A 26,596-nucleotide genomic window follows, 5' to 3' on the forward strand; every position below is an offset into this window, starting at 1 on the left:
CTTCAGCATAATATATTTTATTTATACAAATAATATATAACAATAGGCGTATATCTCTTTATCGACAACATATTTTAAAGATAGCTTTTAAATGTACAACAGTGTATAAGTTGTGGAAGTTATAATGAAATATCTTTGGATCTTTTTATTTTCTTCGATTTTAGAAACATTTATACTGAACTATATTTTAAAATTTTTTAGCAAAAATGATATATTATTAAAAATCATAGAATGTTTTTGAAGAATTATTAATATTACAATTAATCAATATATAAGTTTTATGTAGTACACAATTAACAAAAACTGTACAGAACATGGTATATCATTATATGTGAGAGATACTTGAAATTACTACATCAAATTTCAATAAAAAACATTTAAATAAAGAAAATAATCATATGTCATATAATGTGATGTATTTTTGAGACTTTATGTACGCGTACAGATATACCATAAATGTACAATTGTACATAAGTTTTATCGAACTTAAACTGTGCGTTTACGTTTGCATTTTAATGCATATTTATTAATTAATCCTTAAGATATTAGTAAATCAATAAAAAGTCATCGAAATCTGTTTAAATGTATTGAATTATGTTGTCCTATTTGTAATTAAAAAATTTGTACTTCTGCTAAATTGTTTGTGAATCTACAGCATAGTTGTGGCTTTTGATTGATTTTTACGTGCAACTTTACATAAGAAAATAACGAAATCTTTAACTATCACTGCAACATTGTCTTTTCTTCATCTATGCAGTATGTAAAATGTAATGTATTAAACTTGTTCAACAACAACAGAAGCTAACAATATAATAATATAAATAATTTCATGTAATAGTATGGGATTTATAATTCATAAAGTATTATGAATTTTAATGATGTATAGAATTTATAACCAGTATACTTTACAATAAAAATAATAATGAATTATAAAAAATATGAAGAGTTTGAAGTGTTAAAACTCAACATAAAATAATAATAAATATAAAACTATACAGTGTTTTCTTTTTACCTTAAACTGAATCCAATTAAACATCAGTCTTGTGAAGTTTCGCTTGAAAAGCTTAATGTAAGGTCATTATGCCAGGCACTATCAGTTTAATTAACTGTATTTATGTAATATTAAAGTAAATATTGCATATATTTCCTACTTTCGTCTGTGTATTTGCAAGTATTATAATCCACATTGGAAAATTTGCTCTTGAATCTTATTACATAATGTCTGTAGAAATAAAAATATGTTACTTCAATGTAGTCCTTTTTTAAATCATATTTATTTTTTATGTTACTAACCTCTTTTGTGTTATGATCAGATATTAAAATTATTTTTGATTGATCTGCACTACCAAATAAATTCCCAAGTTTCTTTCTTCTACTACTGTCCTTAATGAAAATGTGAACTCCTTTATCAATAATTTTTGGCGAGTCGCTAATGTCTTGCCATGTATATGTCCAATCCACCTAGAATGATATATAAGAATAACAATGATATATTAGTTATTTCACATATATTTTTAGCTTCAGTTTATAAAATTATTTAAAAAATTTACTAACCCGCCAACCGCCAAATAAATCACTGTGTTCTAAATAAGCTATTCTCTTATCAGTAAGCAATAATACATTTTTATTAACATACACATGATAAAAATAAATATCAGTGTTCGCATATTTTCCTTTCTCCAATTCCTGTAAAAATAATTATCCATGAGATTAACTTATTACACGATAAAAACAGATATACTTACATTTAAGATTTTGTTCCCTTCTGCTTCTTCTCGTATGTAAGGTCTAACTAAGCTGTCTGGTTGAAAAAATCTAGGTGGTCTTACTCTTTTTACTTCTTCATTTAACTCAGTTGCACTGCAAAAATTTAAAATAGTTCTAACTATCCATCGATTATAATTAAACATTTACTATTTTTGTTATAAAAAAGTTCTTGTACCGTTTTACTGCTCCAAACGAACCACTAGCAAAGTCTATGACACCAGCAGTTGGCCTGGTGACAAGGCCCACAACACCTTTTCCAAAACCTTTAAAGAAACCTTCTACACCTTCTTCCTTAGCACCTGATATAGGTTTCATTACGACACCCGTTACGCCATCAACTACTCCCTAGAAACAATGGGTGTATAAACGATTTATGTTTATCTTGTTATTTCCTTTATAAGGAATCTTATTCATTTTTATTCTACATTATTGCGTACCATTACTAAACCTTTTCCACTACGAGCGAGGCCTTCTTGTAAGTTAGCAGGTTGTTTATTTAATTGTTCCTGTCGTTTTCTCTGATAATCTTTATCAAAAGTTAGGGCAGCTAGACCTTTGCCTAACGACGAAACAGTTGATTCAAAAGATGTAATTATAATTAAAGTAGAATAAAAGACTAATTTGAAAAAGATTATGTATACCCATAGCTCCAGTTATCTTCGAAACTGCTCCAGCCATTCCTCCAACAGTATGCCCTAACATACTTCGTACACCCAGAAGTAATCCTTCCGCAAATTCTCCAGGTCCTTGTATAGCACCTTGAAAAGGTTCATAGAACAAATCCTCGATACCTTTCATAGTACCAACTACAAGTCCATATGGATTGCCTATAACATCCAGTCCCAAAACCAGAACATATGCTTGTTTAATTGCTTGTCCTACATAATGCATAGTTGCCTCAGAAATAAGTTGCTTATTGGTCATAAAAACGTATTCCCTTTCAAAATATGCTAATCTGAAAGGCAAGAGTGAAATTACACCATTTGACAATACTATAATGTGAAATTTAAATCTTGAAAGTTATAGATAATTACTTAAACACGATATCATTTATGTCTGTTAATGTGACACCTATTCCTTGTAATAATACATTTAATACTGGGGGTACTGCAGATGGTCCACTGCTGCTACCAGACATTGAAAAACTTATGTGTATCTAAAAAAAATATGACAGTATTAGTCATAATTCGCAATTTTAAGCACGTTATTGAAAGTATAAGAAGTTAAACCTTTAGTGGAGAAAAATGAAGTAAATCGAAGAAGTTTTTCTGTTCAGCAGTAGTAATCAAACTGACGTGATACATTAAGGGCTCGTCAACTAATTTCATATCTAATTTAAACAATTTCGTCTAAAATATAAAGCAAAAGAATTATTTCAATACTTCCTTGTTTTATGTTACTATATGAATATATATAATAAAAGTATGTCAAAAATAGCATACTTCTTCTGTGTCATTGATTTCATTTGCTTCAAATAGTCCCATTAGTGCATTAATAAATATAATATCCACCTTTACGTGAAATTCTTGTACGAGAACTTTAAAGTATCGAAACTGTTGTACAGTACTGTGCTCTAGTAATCGTTTAACCAGACTTAGTTCAGCAAATGGTTTCATTACTATTGAAAATGAATAAAAAAATTAACAACAGCTTTGAAAAGAAAATATACAGCATAATACAAGAAAAATAGCTTACCCGAATTTTGTGTAATACTCTTTGGAGGTGGAACTGGAGCTAATATAACGGGGAAAACACACTCTGAAAGTTGATTGTCAATTTGGAGTCTATTAATTTTTGCGTGTAATTGTACTTGATGTTCTGATGTTCGATATAGTAACCATAATCCAGTTTGGAAGGTACGACGTATGTAACGATGATGTGGTTTTATCATTTCCATATTTAAATAATCAACCTGAAATTAAATTTTATTGTTAAGTGTAATACATATTTAAAAATGATTATATATGTACAATTATAGCTACCTCTAATTTTGGATCAAGCATTATTTTTTGTGGTGGTTCTTTTCCTATTTGTATTTCCCGCATATATTTTTGATAGCCCTCTTCTATAACATTCACTTCTCTTGTACTGATACCACGCCAACGATGCGATGTAAATTTACACGTTTCCCATATAATTCCAGAACTATATTGTAAGAGACAATATTATGTAGAATTATTGTATGGAAATGATCAATTATTATGATTTCACATTGTTAATGATTTACCTAGCTATACACATGTACAACAATTCTGACTTCGTTATATTGTTAACAAGTGAAAGTCCAACACCATGGATGTTTATTGTTATTTCTTGTGCTATGGTTTCAAGATCACCTACTAATTGACAATCTTCAGCAATTTTCATATTTGTTGTGAATAAAAGTATTCGTTGTGTACCATCTAAAAATGATACATAAAACACTTCTTCTTCCAAATCTGGCAATTGAAAAGTACCTAAAGTATCCTACACAATATAATATTTGATAGTTTTAGTATTAAATCGTTGAATCATAATATGTATTATTTAATTCGTACCTTTCGAAGCGTATCTTCAATTTCTTTCTTGTTATTGTCTTCCCATACCAACTTTCGTGGTCCTGCTGGATTTTCCCATGTATAGAACATTCTATTAAATGACTGTACAGATCTGTAAATTAACTTGCGATTTATTACTCGTATATAACTATGAAAGCAATAAAAACGACAAATTTGTTTTATTGATAAATGAATATACCTGACATTGAGTGAACCTTTTTCCCAGAAATTGATAGTGTGAGAAGTGTGATTAATAATTAAAGCTGGAGCATTTCCATAAGTATAAACAGACAGAGATATATAAATTCCACCTTCACTTATTTGGACATCCACATTGATTCCTCCATACTATTAAATAAATTCTGTTTTAATTTGGAAGAAATTTCATATACTTTGGTCTTCTTAAAAAAATGATGGCGTGGAAACAAACCTTATTATCTAGTTTCAGTAAAGTTGTATGACTTTCAGTATAAAGGAAAGGCGCAGTTTTCTCAGGTTCACCTGCAATTTTAGCTCGTAAAGTTTTTTGTTCATGTTCAGAACGAGGCCAAAGAGCTGTACACTCTCCAGGAGGAACCTATAAACGAAAACAACAGTTAATGGATTGTTATTTTATTTATAGGCCCTAGATAATTATAGTTTTAAATAACCTTAATCATAGAATCAGCTGGTCTATCACCTTCTTGACATTCAATAAGGAAATTAGAATTATTTATGAGTACATAATATGGAGTAAATGTAATCTGTTTTGTTAAAGAATTATATGTCAGCTGATTGTGAACTCCAATCTATAACATAAAAAGTATTCATTCTGTTTATTGAAATCGAATTTTATAAAGAATTCCAACTATTTATTTTACAAATTATATAGTAACCTGGTATGTTAGTCCATTGTATCTACAAACAACCATTCCTTCACTTCCTGCAACGTCTATTGAAAATTTCTCTGACCATTCACCGTCTTCCACTCTAATCATTGCCTTCTTTTTACCAAAGAACACTTTTGAGCGAAATGAGAATAATATTGGTCCTTTAAAGTTTTCTGGATGGTACAATACATTTAAATAATCTTCTGTAGTCTGAAAATATTTCAATAATTAAATTTCTGCATTTATGTTACTCGCATCTTATAAGTTTGTCTATGTTGTGCAATAAAGTACAATGAATTTTAACATTTTTATATATGTACAACATTGTTTACTTAAACAACAATATAATACAAAATGATTATAATAAATGTGGATTTGCCAACACCAGTTAATTCTATTCTTATAAACTCGTTTATATATTCCAGTAAACAAAGCAGTGACTTATAAATACTTAATAATTTTCACATCTCTGTGTTAAGAAAGAATTTTAAAATTTTGTATAAGTGTATTGCTGTAATTATGTACAAGCTTTTTCGCTATTAAATTTTTGTGTTCTTTCGAATAATACCACCCATTTCCCAATCAAGCTTTTAACATGCTATAATTAGTATTCAAAGCAATGTAAAAGTATGCGTAATGTTGCAAGATCATGATAATGCAGCCATAAACTAATAAACAAAAACAAAAACAAATAGAAACTATGAGTATATGAGAATTACAAATTTTATTATTGATAAGCTTATACAATATTATCTATCCTATTTATGCGTATGAAGTAATTGCCATTCCCTTTGTTAATGTGTGTAGTTAGAAAGGAAGCACTGATCACAATAATGGACACAAATGTGGTTAGTATATTAACAAATAGGTATGTATAGTTAAATTTTGCATTGTAATAAGAAAGATTATTTCTAACATCACCAATATAAAATGAAAAGAATGTATCACCGAACGTGCTTTCTTCTTCCTGTATTCTGCACGTTGACGATGCGGTTTCATGACACAAACCAAATTCTGAAAGACACCTTTCTATGTATTTTCATACCATTATTAATAATGACATTAATTTTCCTGAATATACATATATGAAAGCAGAATAAGATACGTAGTTTTAATCATGACTGTTGTGTATATAAAATGTAATACAAATCAAAATTTGCTTTAACAAGCTATCCAAAAACTTGATACAATTTTAACGTGCTTGTAATGAAACAAAAAGTTATGCTTAAATTAAATCAAGAGATTGAACATTCTAATCTTGAAGTCAAATATACATTCTTGAAAATAATTATCATCTCTAAATTTTTAAACGAAGCTTGCATATCATCACCACTATATATATATTAAAAATTGTTTATTAAAGTGTTGCATTCGAAAGCATGAAAGAATACTGTAATATGAAATCACTACCTTGATTGGACTTGAGTGTTCTTTGCCACCCTTACTTGATTTCTGTAAAATAATGTATTGAATAAGATAGGATCGTATAGGTTTCACGATTTGCAACATTATACTACTTCCAGCATGCATAATACAGCATAGCACTCATATGTTGCGCAAAATATCAAACTTAAGCATTGCATAGAGAGATTAATTACATGCCTAGTACAGCTAATAAAACTTAATAGCATTATTATAAAAAATATTATTACTTAATAAATTTGGAATATTTTGTACTGATGTGAGACGTAGTTTTACTTAGTGAATAAAAAAAAAAAAAAATATGCTTTGAAATATCTGAGTATATATTCAGCTCTTTTTGCATTCTTATTGCTTCATAAAAAGTAGAAATAAATTAGAAAATACATATGAGGTATGATAAAACTTACTGTGAAAATTTTGCTTTGCTTAAAATCACAAATAAATATGATGAAAGCAAATCATGTATTAAGCAGAACGATGAGAAAACGAATTCAATAGAAAAAAAAAAAGCTATAAGAGAAAATAATTTTATTGGGACTTACCCTGTAAGACAACATTAAACCTGTTTTATTCAGCATCCAAAATGGACAGTACAATGCCATGACAATAGAACCATGTTTATATGATGTGTGCATTCCTAAATCCATAACTACCTTCTGTGCACTATCAAAAGATTCAAATGACCAAACTGAAAATTCTGGTGGATTTGCTAATATTTCGTTTTTACACGACCAATCCTTTTCTAAGTAGTTTGGAAGCTATAAAATATTATACATAAGAAACTTATTTTACAAATGATCTTCACTTTTTTAAATTTCACTTGCCTTTATAATAATACTAGATTTTCCAGGATCAATGGTAGGAATCTGATACGAAGTACCTGCTTCTAAAAGCTTTTCTTGAACAACTCCAGGTAAACATATAATAATGTCAATTGGGAGGAAATTCTTTAAATACACGGATGGGTACAAGTGCACATTGTAAATGGTACTTGCCATTGTATGTCGGCTAGTATTTTCAAAGTAAATTTGTTCTATTTCACCGACAACCTGCAAACGTTATAATGAATTGTTAAAGCTTATAGAATTTTTATAATATATTTTTATTACACTTTACTCTACTATGTTACTCTATTACTTCTTATACTACCATCTAAATCGAAAAACATTAATGTCAACATTACAACAAATCAGAAACGATACATTTATGCTATGTAACATGAACGAAACCAAACAAACGTGCAATGAACACACTATAATGAATGCTAATGTGTTTTTCAATACAATTTCAAACGTGTGAGTATCATTATAGTGTAAGGCATAGTAGAACAGACAAGTATTTCATTAATTTTTCAAGTAGTTGTTACTATTCGTAGACAAAAGAATACTTGATATATTAACATATATGATATGAAACAAATTTTAAATTAGAAACGTTTTTTACGACCATATTTATATATTTAGAGAAAATTGAGTTTAATACATAAATAATTTGATTCTGTTCACTTTTCATGTTTATCTGTTAGTCATATATATGATTGGTGTAGCATAATTAATGACATTAAAGCAGACTATCCTGTTCGCAATTAATATAACAAAAATGCTAATATGTATCCTACAATATTATTTGCATTCACATTAAAAATATTAACTATCTAACAGCAGTAATAAGAATATATGTCTCCTATACTCTTATGTATACTATACAAACGACAAATCTTCCTCAAACAAATTAGGAAAATGGTAGTACCTGAATAGGTGCTTGAAGATATTTTGGACGTTCTGAGGGTAAATTTTTCAAGCGAAGACGCTTGACGTAATCAATGAAATCACAGAATACTGTTCGCCAGTTAATATCATTCAATAATAAGCCAATATAGTTGTTATTATATAAAATACTACTGACCACAATCATCACGAAAAACATCTAAAAGTAAAAACTGCTGCTTATGAAAGCATGTAAAGTGTTTCAACAAAACCTTTGATTACAGTGTTAAAAAGTAAATTATCTAATTTCATTGTATTACTGTCGAACGTACACAAAACACTGTTTATTTGAATACACAAAACGATATTTGTGTTACGTACTATGCAGTATATGTGTATATTTAAAAAAACCTCTAAGTATAAATACAAATATACAAATGCAATTGAAATCATTACCTTTAAGTAAAATGGTTCTGTAATTTCTTGTTTCGTTCGACTTTCACATTTTAAAAGTTTTGTCATTGAAACAGTCTTCTGTAGATCTTTCCATACAAATGGCTCTATTGAAACCATATACCTATAAAAATATTTAAAATATTTATGAAGTTATTTGTGTAAAATAATTGAGTAAAGAAAAGAATTTAATTCTAAGATAATAAATTACCCATCGACGCTAAAAAATAGCCAGTAAACATTTGTTGGAGTATACACAGTATCTAATGGAAGATTCAATTTACTATCTGGAGCAACAGTACCTACACATTCAATTTCATTTCCACGTTTAGTCATGTAGTATACAGATATAGGTTCACTGAAATGATTATGCACCTAAAAAACATATTTAAAATTATTATTAAGTGTTAACAATTCTATAAATAGTGATCACTGATTAGAATTAATGTAGCTTACCTGAAGAATGCTTCTGAGAGTAACAATAGTACTTCCTTCATCGACTACAACATCAGAAACAATACCCCATTCTTCAGAACCTTCTTTGCGATATCTTAATGAGAAAAACCTTCTATCGGCTCTTAAAACTGGTATGGCTAAAGTACCATTAATTCCTTTAAACTTGAAGCAAAAATGATAAATTATTTACATATAATGTAAATTTAATAAGACGCATAAATTGATTAAATTTATATTTTACGTATATTACCGAAACAATAAATTTATCATCTTCTCTTTCTTTAACTGAGTCGCTCTTCAATTGATTAAGTAAGGGTATTTGAGTTTTTGTTGTTTTTGGTGCAAGTTCAACTGATGCACCAGATTCAAGGATCACTTCCATGTATGAATCTGTATTTTCATTTATAATTTCTGATCCGTTGTTAAAAACCTAAAATATTTCATTTATAAATATAGTGTACTCTGTAATCTCATTTTTTAAATGATTAAAGATAAACGACATTAAAAACCTTGAAATGACTGCGCTCTAAATTCAAAACCATTGCTAGACCAGTTTCATTCTTAAGTACATAGGGTGCAACATTTTTTGCAGTTATTTTTCCGTCAGCTTCCATCGCAGAAGAAAATGCATTACCGAGTTGTTTCAGTACATCAAGGCAAGTTTTGGTTACCGTTATTTCCAAATTTTCCTAATATAGAGTGTCATAAAGGTTCTTTTTTATAAAAAAGATCATTTGTTCATCATAAAATTGGATTAGATGTGTACAGTTATTGAATTATTTTACTTACAAAAGATACTACATCAATAGACATTTTAGGTATCTGCTGAAACTCTTCTACTTCGCTTTCTGAAGTTGGACTAACAGCACTTGCTCCTCTAGAGTCCAATGCCACATCATTAAATTGAATCTAAACGATAGCAGTAAACAGTTGTGAAAATTACTTAAATTAATATAAAATGTAATATAACAATTTTATACTCTTACTTTTGTTTTCAATTCCCAAGGTGTTGATATTTTTTTTCCATTTTTATTTCCCTCGATTGGTTCGATTAATGGTTCCCATAAAGCCAAACGGCTGTTATAATAAGCCATAACTAATGACATTGTGCATTCTATGCTCATCTAAAAGTATAGATTCTTTAATAAAGGCGAAACAAAATATCATTCAAGTTAATTTAGCAGCTCTTACCGATTTTGTACTCCAATCATTAACGTTACTTTGGACCCCAATATGAAGCAAAAGCATAGGTAATGTTTTGTTACCAACACCTGCTTCCAGTGTGAATAAAATTGTTGGTGCAGAAATTATTGCTAATTCTGGTTTATATATTATTGTTTCTTCTTCAGGATATACAAAATCTTCTATAGCTTCTACTCCTACTTCTGAAAAAAAAAATGTATACATATATATACAATATACCCAACAAAATTTATTGCAAAATTATAAATATAGAAATTGCATCCAACCTGTTTTTAAGAACCAATAGTCATTTTCTTCGAACGGTGTTATAATCCATAATCCTTCATGATTTGGTTCATAAACAACGACTTCTTCATCTTTTACTTCCGTCTTTGTAGCAGTATGTACAACTTTATTTAATATTTCTATGACGCCTATGAATCAAAAACTTATCAATTTGCATCCAAATGCTTTTTATAAGTATTATATGTTATGCATGGAAATTAAATAATCTATTAAATTACCTGGTGAAACAGATACATGAATTTCAGTGCAACAAATGTCTATATGAAGTCCTTTTTCTTCTGGTGTAGAACCTGCTACACTAATACTGCATGGTCTTAGAACCTACACAAGAGTAGTATTTTAATAGCTTCATATATTATATATACACAACATGAAGACAAAGATTTTTACCTGATATATCCAATCACTCCTTTTCACTGGATTATATATACCAGCTAAAATTGATAAATCTTTTATAGAGCCTGTGATGACTTGATGTTCATCCATCAAACGTACTTTTAACAGCAGTTCAGTCTTAAAAGGAAATAAAAATGTACATAAAATAAACAATGTGTACATTACTTAACAATAGCAAAGTGTTTAAAAAGTTATTACATTTAATATAATGCAATTTGAATTTATGTCATCCATGTCTTCAAGAAGAATGATGTCTGGTTTCTCAATGTGTAGATTAATTGTAAACATTTTTTTACTTGGTGTGACAGGTTGTTTTTTCCTTATTGTTGGGTCAGTGTAGCCTTTTGTTACAGTGTGGGATACACCCGTTTTAGCTGATGGTGCTGCTTCGATAGTAAAGAAATCTTTCACTTTCATTAAATAATCGAGGGATACTATTATACTGAAAGAGAAAACTCTCACATCAACTGTAAATAAAAAGTTTTCTTTTATTCACTTGGACGTCCATAATTTCATGCAATCAAAAAACTTACCAAATGTGTCATTTAAGCTTTGTCTAATAGTCATGTCTAACATGCTGCGAACAGATTTTGATTCCTTTTCTATGTCATCGATAGAAGGTATTGCTGTTGTTCTTTCCATAATTCTAACAAGAGAACCCTGTCTACTCTGACGTGTATCATCCAATGTACAATTCATAAGAAGTATTGAAGTTGCCATTAAACCATCAGCAAATATTCTACCTTTTAATGCAAAATGGGTCAAACAGAATTTTGCTAATCCATTCTCCGGTAGATGTAGGAGAGAATTTTGTGATCGTAGCTGTAAATTATTAAGTCCACATTTATCTACATGTAATACAATAAACACAAATATAAAGATACACAGAGACTATGAAAATGAATTATTAATAAGTTACCATCTTTGAACCCCCTGTAAATAAATTAATTACAAGGCTGTCCATAACAAACTCGAATTTGATCGATGTATGTGTGTGTACTTGTTCTTGAAAATCAGCTTCCTCTGAATCTGTTATAGCAGGTTTCCCAAGTTTATCTATTTAGACAAGAATTGAATTATTTCGTGTCGTGCCACTTAGAAAAGAAACGATCGGTTATTTCACCTTACCACTTTCATAGTGATGCACTTCTACTTCAAGTCTTTTTTCAGTTTGACTAATGTTTTGCGTAACTTTTGTATCTTCAACCTTTTCACCTAAATTTTCTTCTAATACTTTCAGTGCAGTTGCATAATCCTCCTTACTTAGTAACACGTTAATTTTATTTAATCTACCAGACATTTCGATATCTGGTATAGAAGTAAACCAAGCAGTTGAAAGATTCCGCTTAATGAGTAAAGTAAAGCTAACTGGTTCCAGTAATAATATTTCATTTTCAATTGCAAATTTTTCCATGTTCAGCCTTACTCTGTATAATAAAATCATATAAATAAAAAAGTAAATATGTTACTTAAAAACTTACTTATCAAATCATTTTTTCAATTGTTACCTTGATAATTTTAGATTTTGTAATTCAATTCTCATTTCGTCGACGATAGGGCAATCGCTAGATTCATTTGCAACTTCCAACTTCTTAAAAACATTACACACAGTAAGATTACCCATATCGAGGGTTAAACAATGGTCACTTTTCGAATGCATTGGTACATATATAACAGGAGCCTAAATGTTAGATTTTAGTTAGAAAATTGTTTTTATATTCTGAAAAATTTGAATACAAACCTTAATTTTTACAGCAAGTCCAATACGTGCAGCACTTTCTTGAACATCTTTAATATTTGTTTTTGCAGCTTCTGCAGCTGCCGCGGATGCATCTTTTATAGCTTGTTGGGCTGCTTGGAAGTTATTCAAGAAACTCTGTAAAATCAAGCATATTTTTATATTTTCAAAATTGAAATATTTCTATTATTATAATAAAATATTTTTTACCATTAAACTGGAAACAAACATATTTAAAAAGACAATACGGTAACAGCCCATTATAACGGTAATGGACATATTATTCTTATCCACGTCTGATGGTTCAATATTGTATAATATGGCTTGAATTTGTAGAGATTCAGTATCTTCTGTGACTGACACAATCTATACAACAGATTATTAACAAAAAATTAATATAACATATACGCACTGCCTAAAACTAACTTAATGAATTATATCTTACATTTTTGTAAGAGGATGCAGCATTAAGATCTATAATACTGATAGAAGATAAATTAACATTCGCCTGTGAATATGAAGCCTTCATTATATATCCAGCAGTGATACCGTCAATATAAAATGCAGAAATTTCTCTAGCGTCGCTGATTATCTTCATACAAATAGTTCCAACTTTTGCTTGAATCTTTAAATCTATGTGCTCGATCACTGTTCTCTTTCGACCTAAATATATTAATGATGTTAAATAATCTACTAATTTGACAAAGCTATAATTATATGGACCAGTACTTACGAGACGAAGTCGACCTAACTTTCTGTTTCTGAATCTGTTCTTTGAAAAATGCAGATGTTTCCTCCTGGATTGAAGTCAATCGACTTGGTAGTGGACGTACATGTTCCTCCTTTTTAACTTGACTATTTGTTATGGCATTCATTTGATTCTAGAATAATATATAATAATGTAATGCAATCATATAATCGTTACTTTTTAATAAATTATTTTTTATGGTTGTTTAAATATTACCTGCATGTACGTTGCGAATTGCAGAAGGCTTATTAAAGCTTCTTGATGAAGTAAAAGGTCTAACGTTGTAAATTCTAATTTTAATAATTGAATAACGGACCCATGTCTCGTTGTGAATTCTGGAGAGCGTTTATTTACCTAACAAATAAATTAATGCATAATATTGTATCTATTGCAAATAATTCTATTGAGCTTAATTTATCGGTATTTTTATATAAATTCCATGTAATTAAGATACTAATGGAATATTCGCAACTTACGTTCGTATATTGTACTGTTATTAAGTATTCGTCTCTACCAGATAACATGGGAGTGTTCACCATAAATATTTCCTTTTCGTTATAATGTTGCTTCACTTGAACTCCACCTAATCTTAACAATATTTCTTGATCGTAAGTTCGTTGTAACATTTCAGCCTCCAACTGCAATACTTCCAATTTCATGAATGGTGTTCTCGTATTGCCTTTTTGAGATGAAACTAACAGTGCGAATTCTGTAATTGATGACATAGTTATTTAACTGTTTCTAATGGTCTATACCATACACTTTTTATTACCTTTCATTTCAAATTTCATTTCTAAGTCAGTTGTTTGCTTAACCGCAGTAGTTTCTTTTTTCTTCTCGGAAATAGTAGAAATTGTGGTTAACTCTTTTAATAAGGATAACTGTGAAACGGATTTAGTCTGCAAGAAATATTTATAAGTATTGTATTACGATAGAAGTATTATATTCAAATATTATTAATTAAAGTTAAAAACATACAAGATTTGTTTTTTGAAGATCAATAGGTTGTTCTTCCTTTGGAAATGGTATACTCTGAGCAATAGATAGAGCTTGTAGTAAGCGATTATCTAATAATAAAAGAAATTATATTATAATACATTCATTATTTTGAAATATACTATTTGATCTTACTGTGCATGTTGTATACGTACCCGTTATATTAATAAAAACTGATGGTAATTGTCCAATAAGTCTAATTTTCGGGAGTAGGGGATCATCTGTTACTAAACATTTATGAAATTGAATTTCAAGTGTTGTCGGGTGTAATAACGTCATAGAATCATCTACATTCGACAGAATTGTGCGCCATTCTTCTCCTGGCAACGAAACTAATACCTATTCAAATGTATTAATACATCATTTTTATACTAAACACCGAACACTGAACATATATAAAAAGTTGAAAATACATACTTGAAAATCAACTATTTTTAGGACAAACTTATCGTAGCTATGTTGTCTAAGATGTAATAATACGTCCTCTTCACTTTTGCCCATACTAATTAACTGCTTAACAGTAACATTCGTCTTATCATCTTTCGGCTTTTCTAGCGAATGCATTTGCAAACTTCCAAGATTAACGACTAACAACGACTTTGTATTGTTATAAAATCCATCGTGTGGAATGATCAATTGAGATGCCTGCATGTTGACCTATTAGACACAGATTTATCGTAGTAATTTAAGCTTTTTTATGGTAATCGATATACATGTTTCAATAGTATATAATTTTACCTGTATATCCAATACAGAATGCTTTTGAATAGCATGTTCCAAACCTAGAGCTGACATTTCTTTTAAACCTTCCAATTGTTCTGCTGCAGCTGCTTGAAGTCTACACAAAAATAATAATGAATTATATTAACATATACTATAAAAAATAATATAAATTATTATTCTTACTGATTTAATGTCGATGAGTTTTGAATTTTGAACATATTAACTAATTCTATTACGGTTTGCGCATCATATATAATATCCACAGATCGTGATTTTACTATAACGCGATCACCGCATAATTTATCAAGAGGATTCTTTTCGTATGATACAGAAATTAAAACAGTATCTGTAGTATGTTGATGAGAATTGAAAAGCGAAGGAACTTGTTCATTTTGCTTGGTTCCCAGAAGCTTCATTTCATTAATTGAAGCTGTAACTCTATAACAAAATAAAAATTATAAGCTTATTCAGTCATATGATTACTTTAGTACATTGTATATAAATATAAAAAGTACATACAAAATAGCATTAGCAGATGGTCTTGACTTAAAACAGGCTTGAACATTATGAAGCTGGAGATCCAAAATACATGGATATTCTTTATCCGTATCTAAAAATATAACTTGAAGTTCACGCAAAAGAAAACGCGTATCGATCATCTCGTATGTTTCAGGATAATGAGCTGGTGCACTATTTTCTTGATAATCTATTGCTCTATACAACTTTTCTTTTTCTTGTGGTGTCATTGCCTGTTCAAATTTCTTCACTGAAATAGATATTTTGTATTGCAGTAGTGTGTCGGCAATAAAAAATCTATTGTATTGATATTTGCTAAAATTATAAAAGAATTACTTATTGCAGCTGTGGAATTCAATTCTTCTTCTTCTTCCGTTTGCGCATTAGACCACAAGAACCCAAACCAACCACGTTTCGCTTTTAGACTCTTTTCCTTTTCTGCCAGCCTTTCTACCTAAGAAGTTTCAAATTCAAACAAAATAATTGTGAAATTATGAAATATATCTGCACATTTTAATGAATGTAACACTAACTTCCATTTCAATTTGTTGTCTAATGATAACCAGATTGAAAAGATCCAGTTTCTTTTCGCACTCTGTAAGACGATCTTCTATTTCCTGTGCAACCTTTTTAGTTGTTAATTTAATTTGATATACTTTAGCGTAATCACGACACATATCCCTGTGTTGTTTCATATGATTCCATTCCCAATTTCTACGATTTCGACGTACTGTTTCTTCCAAAACACAAGTGTATGCAAAATGCCACCTGAAAGTAACTTTGAATCATTAAATATGTTGTATCCTATAATACTAGTAGTTTTTAATGATTCATTACCATTCTTTATAGTGTCCTCGGTATGATGTTAAATTTGGTCTATACTTTCTATATGGCGCAGCTCTCTGAGCCTGATCTAGTCCTTCACCTAACTGAACAATTGTGTGATACTGCTTCTTTGTTAATCCTATCCTCAATTTTTGCATTTCTAAATCCAGCCATACTTTAGGAATAGTATAATTACTTCCATCTGTTTCTGGTTTAGGATTCAACTTTAATTTTGCGTTAACATTTATTGGACCCAGCACTGAAGGAATTGAGAATGATTTTTGAACAAGTAAGAAATATGAATATATATAGATCCATTAATATGTTTACTTACAATACTGATAACCAGGTGGATTATAATCTATAGTTGCAATACCACTGTAAAAAAGATCCGTATAGTTCGATTGTGAATTTTGACTGAATTGTTCTTTGATTGTATTGAGGTAAACAGCTAAACCATCTAATGTACACAGCTGAAAAAGAATACAAATTAATCTATTCTGTGTATAACACTGTTCATACACTTTTTTTGTTTGATACTCTACTCACCTTATAAATTTGTGGTATAGCATACATGTCCTTCATATTACTCTCTGTTTTCCAAGAATCTGTACAACTCTCTAAGATAAATTTATTGAGTGTGAAACCAAAAGAGAAAGGATGATCTTTAAATGAGACATGATCTTCATATCGTACATGTATCCTTTTAATTTCAACATGAATATTTTTTATCATACGAGCAATAAGCTTTTCCACCATTGAGTCATCTAATTTTTCTTGTGCTATAAATCATGGACAAGATAACATTAATTTTAGGAGACATGTTGATTAAATTGTATATGAACTCGATTACTACAGAATTGCATAAAAGCAGAGGTATTTACATTTTGTATCTGCTAACAGTTTATTTTTTTCAATTCTTGCCAGTTCTGCTCGCTTAGCGTCAAGCTGTACCTTAGCTTCTTTCTCTGCATCATATGCGATTTGACTTGTAGGCACTACCAATACAAATAATTCTTCAACTATTGCATCAATTTGACCATTCCACATATCTTTAAACGGTATCTTTAATATAAGTTTTCCTATAGAAAAATATAAATATTGATTATGATAATTGTATGATCAATATTTTTATAAACAAAAATATTACACACCTAATCTTCCATATTCCAATCTAATAGGTAGATCCAAGACATCCAATGCAGTTTCCTTTATCAATAAATCTGTTAACACAACATCTCCTACAAAAAATATGATAAAGTGTTTCTTTTCCTTTGTAATGATTCAGACATCAATTTTTATTTGTAAACATTTAAAAAACTTTTTATAGTTCATTAATACTTGTTGTTGCTCTGTGAGAATAAGATAAAAGACAAAGTTTAGACTATTTTAGGGTTTGAATCAGGAAGAATAAAAAATTTTGATTGAATTGTTCTTGTTTTATTACATTTATAAAATTTCTATTTGTGATTACAAAGTAGTAACAAAAGAGCGTAAATAATTTAAAATTCATAAATAGTTACATATGTAATACAAGAATAAAAGTTTTTTAAAGATTACAATATACTTAAATCAAATTTAACAAAAACTTATCTTACAATAAGATTAAAACGATTTTAAAATGTTACTTGCAATAACAAACAAAATGATTATTCAAGCATTACAAAATTAAAAAGTATTGGTTCAAATAATTACAACATTAACTTAAAAATTACAGTTTTTATTTGTATTTGCTTTAGTATTCAAATAACTACATTATATTAAATGTATCCATTTCAAATTTCATGTTCTACTAAAGAAGTAGAATAAACTAAAAAGTTCTATATGTTTTTAAATGTGTTGATAATTTAACATGTGTACGTACAAAATAAAGAATAAGAGATAGCCAATATAAATAGAAGATGATGTCACATTGATGTACTAATAATAATACATGTGTGTATGCACGTTTATACAATACAGCAGCTAAGCAAAACTATTTCAACATATTTGAATACTCTAATTTTCCCGGGCAATGTCGATTTCGCGATTACAAATAAAATATGTAGGATGTAATTTCATACAATATGTCTTACCTCCCCATAAACTGAGCTTTAATTGTGTGTAGTCCAAATTTTGAATGTATTCTCCTAAAACCTTGTTTAGGAGCTCAGCAACGATCGATTCAAAAACCATTGTTGTGGTTGTATGTTTTCTCAAAAAGAGAAATCGTATAACTTACAAATACAACAGAAACAACCAACAAAAATCAAATAACATTTACACGTTAAATCTACGTTTAAATAACCAAACGATCGACGCACAAACGAGCTGGATCAATATCAAAAATACCGCATAACCTTACACAGATGCGCGACTGAATGCGTGTGTGACTAAAATTTGTGCAATTTAGATTAAAATCAACAACATAAAACCAGATACGTGATCCGTGATCACTTCAAAGTTTATTGATACGAAATGTCTTTAATTATTGTCATTGTTACATTCATGGACTTAAACTCTCTTACGCACTGTTCGATCACTACTATGTATCTAATCATTTAAAAAATTACGCGAGATCATAGATTAGATTGAACAATCGAACGAATGTTTCTTTCGTTTTGTAATTCGAATAACATCATGTGAATGTGATACTGTCAATGTCCCTGACGTACATAGTTAACTTTACCAACCCTACTATATCACAGTATACTGTTCCACACCCACGCCTTACATTCCATATAAATAGTTACTTGCAATCTGTTCACCACAACCCACTATATAAACTTTATTTGAAGGTGTATGCTTTTGCTGATAGCTGTACGAAACGTGTAATTGTGTTCCGTTATTACTGCAGCAAGCGGCGGATTGGAAGCGCCTACTTCAAACGGTACAATTTTTCTGTACCAGTTATATGTTTCCTGATTTCCTTATTTATGCATTTATTTATTTTTTGATGAGTTTTATACTTTCAGTATATTTATTATATAAGTTAGTCAGTTTTATGCCGTATAATAGTATTTTTAATTTATTGTGTAGTCTCGTGTGATTCTCTTGAATTTACCACCAGATCATTGCCGGTGTATAGCATCGACAAAGTATACGATAGACCTATTATCACCGACCAGATAATGATAGACCTAACATTCAATGGGGTTTTGTGTCTCAGGTCAAACTGCCTTACCGATGCATAGTTTGTAGACTGAATTAGGCGACCTCTACTCACGAATAACGTTTACGTGGAGAACTATTTCAACCTGTGGTGAAATATCGAATAGTGTGTGTGCTTACATACGTGTGACTTCTCAGAATAGAGTCGAATTTGACAGTTCATTCAATATAGAAAAGGAGCTTTGCCCACCCACGCTTTAGCTCACATACTATGTGTTACGAATTAAAACATTGTAAAAAAATGTTATTTTGCATAGTTATACATATAGTCACGTCGTTACTTTTGTCTCTTCGTGATATATAAATATAAACATATATATGAAAATATAATGTGTTCTTCTACATAAAAATAATAAACTAACTAATTAAGAAGACCATGAAAAACAAATTCCAACTTAAATAATTAAATATGTTAGCGTTAACGTATTTTAAGAGAGAGTTTGGGACGGTTAGCCGAACGAGAATGTGTCTTTGAGGGATTTATGATAGGGTAATAGGGTCTTAGTCTGCCTGTGGCTGATTGAAGGTGCATGAGATTAAACAGTCCCGTTGGCGCCTGATGGCTGATGGCTACGTTTGGCCTTCCAGTTATTGGGTGTTGTGTGACTGTTTGAAAGAAGAGCGAGTGTTTAAAGAAGGCAAGCGGCCTGACACCGTATTGCTAAAGAATGGGAATATTGTTCCTAAAGGATCTGACCACGGAGTGGGGAAGGCTATGCCTTTCGGTAACAGGACTGTGATGAACCCCACAGCACTTACCCCAACCATTGTCTCAGGAACAGATTTCTTATTCTTCGTATTTTTCTGACAAATAAATTTCAATACAATTTCTTACAAATTTATCCAAACAAATTGAATCAGAGAACCATATCTAAATTTTAAAATTGTTTATTATTATAAACAATAATTTAACGGATATTTTCCAGTTCTATGTAAAAGATCAGAGCGTTATTTATAGCAAGTCATCTTGCGAAATAATAATTGAAACGTTACGAGTATTAAGAAAGTTAAATATATTCTTATAGATATCCTCCAGAAGAATATAGAAAAAAATATAGAATCTCGTTTCAAAAATATCAGTGACCTTGAAATCTCGTAAAAAGAATGACTGGGAAAAATTCTTTCCATTGTTAAATTACATTGTGTAATAATAAACAGGACAAGTATGTAGGTGCTCTCATTTAGCTTGTTTATATACTATAATTATTATGTTTATTTATTATTACTATTTACTTTGAAATACTTTGAAACTTTGAAACTTTACTACTTTATACTTTGAAACTTTACAAAGATTGCAAGTTAAAGTAAGTTATTATACAACTATTACAACATATAACAAATATTGTTTCTTAGTACCATGATTTTTTTTAGTTATATACATTAATATATATACATTAAGAAGTTTTTATAGTTTAATAGTACAAATCGTTAGAAAATTGTACTGTTTAATAGCTTAATACATTACAAAATGTTAAACTTTAATATCTCAATGGCTGATACGTAGAGTATAGTTATTATTTATGTAAGTAGTATGTCTTATTTTCTAAATATTGCAACTTAATTTATATTCTTCATATTTTCTATATTTTGGCAGAAATGAATGAAATTCGCAATATAGTTATTAACTATTACTCTTACATAAACATTCAAAACTTGCGGGCTTAATATAACCTGCCTACTCCATTTTAATTGTAATTCCGAAAATTCGTAGCGTTGCAATCTACTTTGAGACTTCGCCGGTAATATTGGCGGTGACACTAAAATGATAATGGGGTGCTAGCACCCCAAAAATCGGGGACAGAAAAATACATAGGATGTTAGGTCTATTATTACCTAGTCGGTGCTATTATCTAATGTATTTTTTTATTACAGATTTCTGTTATACCATTTGTCTGTCATATACGACTTTATCGATTGAGTCTAAAATAAGATTACAGCGCTACGAGTGGAGGAAATTAAAATTAAATGTTGCTGGCAACAATTCAAACATTTTTAAAAAGTAAGTAGATTAGTAAGTAGACAACAGTAAGCGTACTTTTAGAATTTTTGTGATTATAGTGATTTGTTTTTTAAATAAAAAAGTAAAAATGCCTAAGTGCCTTCTTTGCAAAGCTGAAGAGGGCACAAAAGGATTATCCTTTCGTAGGTAAGCATGTTATTAATTAATTAAAGTCGTTTAAAAGTGTCTAATGTTTCTGCTTGAGGAGGTGATAAAAATTCGGCTGCTATCGAACATCTTCCCATTGCACCGTGATGTATATGCATTATATAGAAACTTGTGCTATATTTCGACAATGGCGATAGGTAGATGTAGTTTATAAGTTATAGATGGCGTAAGTATCTTAATCAGACTGAATCGGTAACGTTAAGAGTGACAAAAAACGCTAAAAGTTGAAGGAAAAATACATTAGGCAATGTATCTATGCAATGCCTTGTCAATGGTTTTATATTCTTCACTGACATCATAGATAAAGGTTCTCAACCTCTGCGTTACTTATTTTCTCTTAAAACTAAATTTATTAAATTAAAAATTAAATGAAATACTATATATGGAAATAAATAATACTTTTCTGTAAGTCAAACGTTGCAATATTTTATTAATTTCATTCTTAGAGCTGTAATATCGTTGTGCATAACTACTTACATTGCGAACCTCTATGCTATAGTATGATCTTATAGTATCATAGTGATGGGTGTTGTCTTTCTTCACAATTAGTGTTTACGTGAAAAAAGTATTAAAAATGCCTTCCAAACACTGTAGCAGAATAACTTTGTTATTTTTAAGTTTATTCTGGCTTCACGTACATGGTATGTAAACATATTTTTATTTCCTAGTTTGTATTCTTGTACCTTATTTATTTTAAATAATTTTTCAATTTAATCTATCAGAGGTTATATTGTAATTTACAAGTGTGATAATAGATTTTTAGCTACTTGTTCTTGGAAGAATAGTAATAATACACGTCGTTAATGGACAATAAACAAATTTAATAATGCATATGTAACGAGCAATTATGCCTCATTCATTTAATTACAGGTCAAAATCTTAACAACTCAGTTATATGGTGCACAGTATCTGAAGTTGAACAAGATAAATGCAATGCATTTTCAAGAGCCATAGATCGTGAAATAGTATTTTTTGAGTATAATTACATTTCATTGCAATGCAAACAAGCATCAAGTAAGGAAGAATGTATGACTTTGTTAGACCAAGAAAAGGCACAAATAACCACTTTGGATCCAGGAGAAATTTTTATAGCTGGACGATATCATAGTTTAATTCCAATTATGCAAGAAATATATGAGAGTGGTGTGAATTATCAATACGCTGTTGCAGTTATTAAAAAAGGCTCTTTAACAGATGTTCAAAATTTACATGATTTGAAGGGTAAAAAAGCTTGTTTTGCTGGTCTTGGAACGCTTGCAGGGTGGATTATTCCTGTTCATATGGTAAATATTTTCTTATTACATTTTTAAGTAGTTTATATATAATTAAAAAACTCTTTTGTCCATAGCTGATGAAACAAGGTGGATTGGACATTATCGATTGTAATAATCATGTAAAATCTGCAATCAGATACTTTGGACCCAGTTGTGCTGTGAATTCATTAATAGATAAATATAATCCATTAGGTATATTCTTACTATTAATGATTGATATTAATTATGCTCATAATTAACAGTTATTATATGACAATTCATAACTTTTAGGTGATAATTCTGATCAATTGTGTAAATTATGTATTGGAAAAATACCTGGAGCAAGATGTACACCTGCTGATCCTTATGCAGGATATGAAGGAGCATTTAGATGTCTAGTAGAAGCAGGAGAAATTGCCTTCTTAGTACATACAACTGTAGATGAAATGACATCTACAACTTTTGATTTTAGTATGTTCCTTGTTTAATATGTTATCACCTACTTTTGAAATAAGTATTAAAAATTTTTGTTTTTTTAGATTCTGTAAAAAAAGATCAGTTTGAGTTGCTTTGCCGAGATGGCACACGGAGGTCTGTTGATGAGTACAAACATTGTAATTGGGGCACAGTTCCTTCACGCGCGATTGTTACATCGTCTGCTGTAAAACTTGAGACACGGCGATTATATCAGCGATTTTTAGAAAAAGCAGTTCGAATATTGAATAAACACAACACAAGAAATTCAACTGAATTTTATGACAATCGCCTTGACAATCGACCTGGTTTTAATAATAGATTTGGCGAAAACAGTTTTAACAGAAGCGAATATACAAATCCTAATGAATATAATACAGAATCTTTTGAAAATCGCAATGGTTATGAAAGAAACTACAATGGTAATGAACTAAATCCATGGGATAAGCCAGAGTCAACAAACATACAACCAATAGAAACATTTAATTTATTTGAATCGGCGCCAAAATATGGAATGCATCACAATTTAATTTTCTCTGTAAGTATGATGTTTGTGTTTATTATTATCACTATATTTCTTTCTTTACAATTTTATTTCACTATTTGTAGGATTCAGCACGAGATTTTGTTCAGTTGCTTGAAAAGGATCAAACGTATGGTGGTTATTTAGGTAGATCACTCGATGCCATATTGGAAATACGGCGTTGCCCTGTTAATAGAATGACTTTATGCATTACGTCCGACCCAGAAATGGAAAAATGCGTGAAAATGAAGGTAAATCAGTAGTGAAACAATATTTCTCCTTAATTTTTTACGAAACATTTGTCAATTATTGTGATTCGTTTTTGTTTTAGATAGCGTTAAAGGCGCAACTGCTGAAACCAGAATTAAATTGTCATAAAGGTCATAGTCAAATTCATTGCATGCAAGCAATACACAGTGGGTATGTATTATTCATTTTTCAAACTAAATAGATTATTTATATAATTTCAGACTAACACCATTTTCTATTTCATTTTGTAGAATCGCCGACGTAGCAGTGTTGGATACCAGCGACGTATATACTGCCGGTCTACGTTTCGACTTGATTCCATTTATATCCGAAGTTTATAATTTACCTACTCCAGAATACTATGTGGTCGCTGTTGCAAAAGAAGAAGATGATAATACAGATTTGACTTACTTGAAGAATAAAAATACTTGTCACACAGGAATTAATACTGCCGCTGGATGGGTATACCCCTTGGCCTATCTCATATCCAATACTTGGATCAGAGGTTATGGTTGTGATTCTGTTCGTGCTGCAGCAGAATATTTCAGTAAATCCTGCGTACCTGGTGCGCTTAGTACCGAATACAATACAGGTAATTATGATACTTTATCAGAAGTACTCGTGTCCCATGAAATGTCCCCTGGAAAGCATTGAGAGCAACTCTTCAAGGAACTACTTATGGGCTGTGATGGCAACTGAAACACTTTGAATTGCTTTAAACATATTTTGAAGTTTAAAACTCCTGAAAGTTTTGATAAGTTTTGAATCTTGAATTTTGATAGGTCTTGAATCTTGAAAATCTTGAACCTGGGTTTAGAAGATAATTCAGTATCTTACAATCCAATATATAGATGTGTTTGTCCAAGCAATACTATTAACATAAAGTATTTCGTATGCCTTTCATGACCTTTAGGTTACGAATTATATTTGAAGTGATTCGAATCTTCATTGTGTTGAAAAACTTCGAAGTTGAGGTTCAAACTTCCATCACTATTCATGGGACACGAATAGTAGCTTAACCTATACGAACATCGATTTGACTGATTTATTTTGTATTTAAGGGGTCCCCTATGATAACATGTGCGATCTGTGCCATGGTGCCAGTTTCCGCTACTGTCGCAGAGACGCGTCCGAAGACTACTTCGGTTACACAGGTGCCTTCAGGTGTTTAGTCGAGGGCGGAGGGGATGTGGCATTCGTAAAGCATACGACAGTTGCTGAAAATACAGATGGGAAACGACGAGAAACGTGGGCGCGCAATACCTTCACTAAAGACTTTGAGTTACTTTGTCCGGATGGTACGCGTCGTCCAACCACCGATTACATGCATTGTAATCTGGGAAAGGTCGCATCGAATGCGATAGTTACGCGAGGCGGATATTACGGATATAATGAGACGCAGATAAACGCTTACATAAACCTGTTCATTTATGCGCAACAATTTTATGGCAGGAAGGAGCAGGACGAATTTAGCTTTAGTATGTTTTACAGCCAGCCACCTTACAGCGATCTGATTTTCCAAGATTCTACGCAACAGCTGGTGGTAGTACCGCCAGAAAAGAGGGAGTTTAGTGCGTACTTGGGTCCAGATTTTATGAGGGCTAGAAGAATCGTGGATTGTAACGCTGGTGCGTCAGCAATAGAACATTCAGTATTGGCTACGGCAGCTATGATCATACTCACTTATGTGTTCAGTAGATAAAAATTAGCAGATCTTTTTATAACTAAAGAATCTCAGTTATATATGTACATTGAACAAGAAGAATGATAGAATTCTAAGCTTATAGTGTCTTTTATATTGATGTGTTCTCAGATGACTGAACACGATAAAATAATATATAGTTTCGTATAAGATTTAGGGATATATTCATATTGCCTGGTTATATTTGACGATATTTATTTCGTCTTAATCCGTCCATTTTAGAGTATTTTTAAACAGTTATTAAATAAGATCTTATTGTACGTAATAATTGTAACGCATACTTAGTGCCGTCCAGATTTTTATACATACAAATAAATTTATAACTTCTTACATGTGTCTATTTTTTATTTATTTTATTCTGATATCAAGCTCGTACAAAAATTTTAACGAATGCTTTTTTTTAGGATTTGTAAAACGTCTTTTTAGTTTCAGCAATAA

At 30.2% G+C, this 26,596-nt stretch overlaps 2 protein-coding genes across 3 annotated transcripts; one reads left to right on the forward strand and one right to left on the reverse strand.

Moving 5' to 3' along the window:
• Positions 1 to 181: 181 nt before the first annotated feature.
• On the reverse strand, positions 182 to 19,359 carry Vps13 (vacuolar protein sorting 13C). Of its 2 annotated transcripts, XM_076393199.1 has the most exons (60): positions 18,716 to 19,359; positions 17,795 to 17,881; positions 17,525 to 17,722; positions 17,190 to 17,422; positions 16,975 to 17,113; positions 16,653 to 16,899; positions 16,349 to 16,583; positions 16,152 to 16,269; positions 15,819 to 16,065; positions 15,483 to 15,737; positions 15,315 to 15,414; positions 14,994 to 15,233; positions 14,732 to 14,915; positions 14,559 to 14,647; positions 14,353 to 14,479; positions 14,057 to 14,289; positions 13,797 to 13,934; positions 13,566 to 13,713; positions 13,278 to 13,495; positions 13,043 to 13,198; positions 12,836 to 12,970; positions 12,603 to 12,775; positions 12,223 to 12,521; positions 12,014 to 12,150; positions 11,628 to 11,916; positions 11,293 to 11,561; positions 11,089 to 11,211; positions 10,917 to 11,019; positions 10,680 to 10,826; positions 10,402 to 10,595; positions 10,197 to 10,334; positions 10,000 to 10,119; positions 9,720 to 9,899; positions 9,461 to 9,640; positions 9,211 to 9,372; positions 8,966 to 9,129; positions 8,758 to 8,878; positions 8,345 to 8,521; positions 7,420 to 7,644; positions 7,138 to 7,353; positions 6,584 to 6,625; positions 6,122 to 6,187; positions 5,180 to 5,383; positions 4,955 to 5,092; positions 4,735 to 4,881; positions 4,504 to 4,652; positions 4,305 to 4,416; positions 3,995 to 4,233; positions 3,750 to 3,912; positions 3,463 to 3,679; positions 3,210 to 3,385; positions 2,997 to 3,116; positions 2,802 to 2,923; positions 2,409 to 2,722; positions 2,205 to 2,326; positions 1,943 to 2,112; positions 1,746 to 1,860; positions 1,555 to 1,686; positions 1,294 to 1,461; positions 182 to 1,222 (listed from the first exon to the last, which is right to left on the reverse strand). In XM_076393199.1, the coding sequence occupies exons 1-60, from the start codon at positions 18,813 to 18,815 to the stop codon at positions 1,175 to 1,177; spliced, it is 10,008 nt and encodes a 3,335-aa protein (XP_076249314.1). In that variant the 5' UTR covers positions 18,816 to 19,359; the 3' UTR covers positions 182 to 1,174. The 2 variants fall into 2 exon arrangements, with proteins under 2 accessions (XP_076249314.1, XP_076249315.1); XM_076393200.1 differs by lacking the exon at positions 8,345 to 8,521.
• Positions 19,360 to 22,452: 3,093 nt separating this feature from the next.
• On the forward strand, positions 22,453 to 26,464 carry Tsf2 (transferrin 2). The gene is made up of 9 exons (XM_076393284.1): positions 22,453 to 22,598; positions 22,828 to 23,240; positions 23,306 to 23,423; positions 23,502 to 23,681; positions 23,750 to 24,222; positions 24,294 to 24,458; positions 24,539 to 24,627; positions 24,708 to 25,048; positions 25,518 to 26,464. The coding sequence occupies exons 1-9, from the start codon at positions 22,532 to 22,534 to the stop codon at positions 26,156 to 26,158; spliced, it is 2,487 nt and encodes an 828-aa protein (XP_076249399.1). The 5' UTR covers positions 22,453 to 22,531; the 3' UTR covers positions 26,159 to 26,464.
• The last annotated feature ends 132 nt before the right edge of the window (positions 26,465 to 26,596 follow it).

This window comes from Calliopsis andreniformis, chromosome 3, assembly GCF_051401765.1.
Source record: "Calliopsis andreniformis isolate RMS-2024a chromosome 3, iyCalAndr_principal, whole genome shotgun sequence".
Taxonomy (NCBI): Eukaryota; Metazoa; Arthropoda; class Insecta; order Hymenoptera; family Andrenidae; genus Calliopsis; species Calliopsis andreniformis.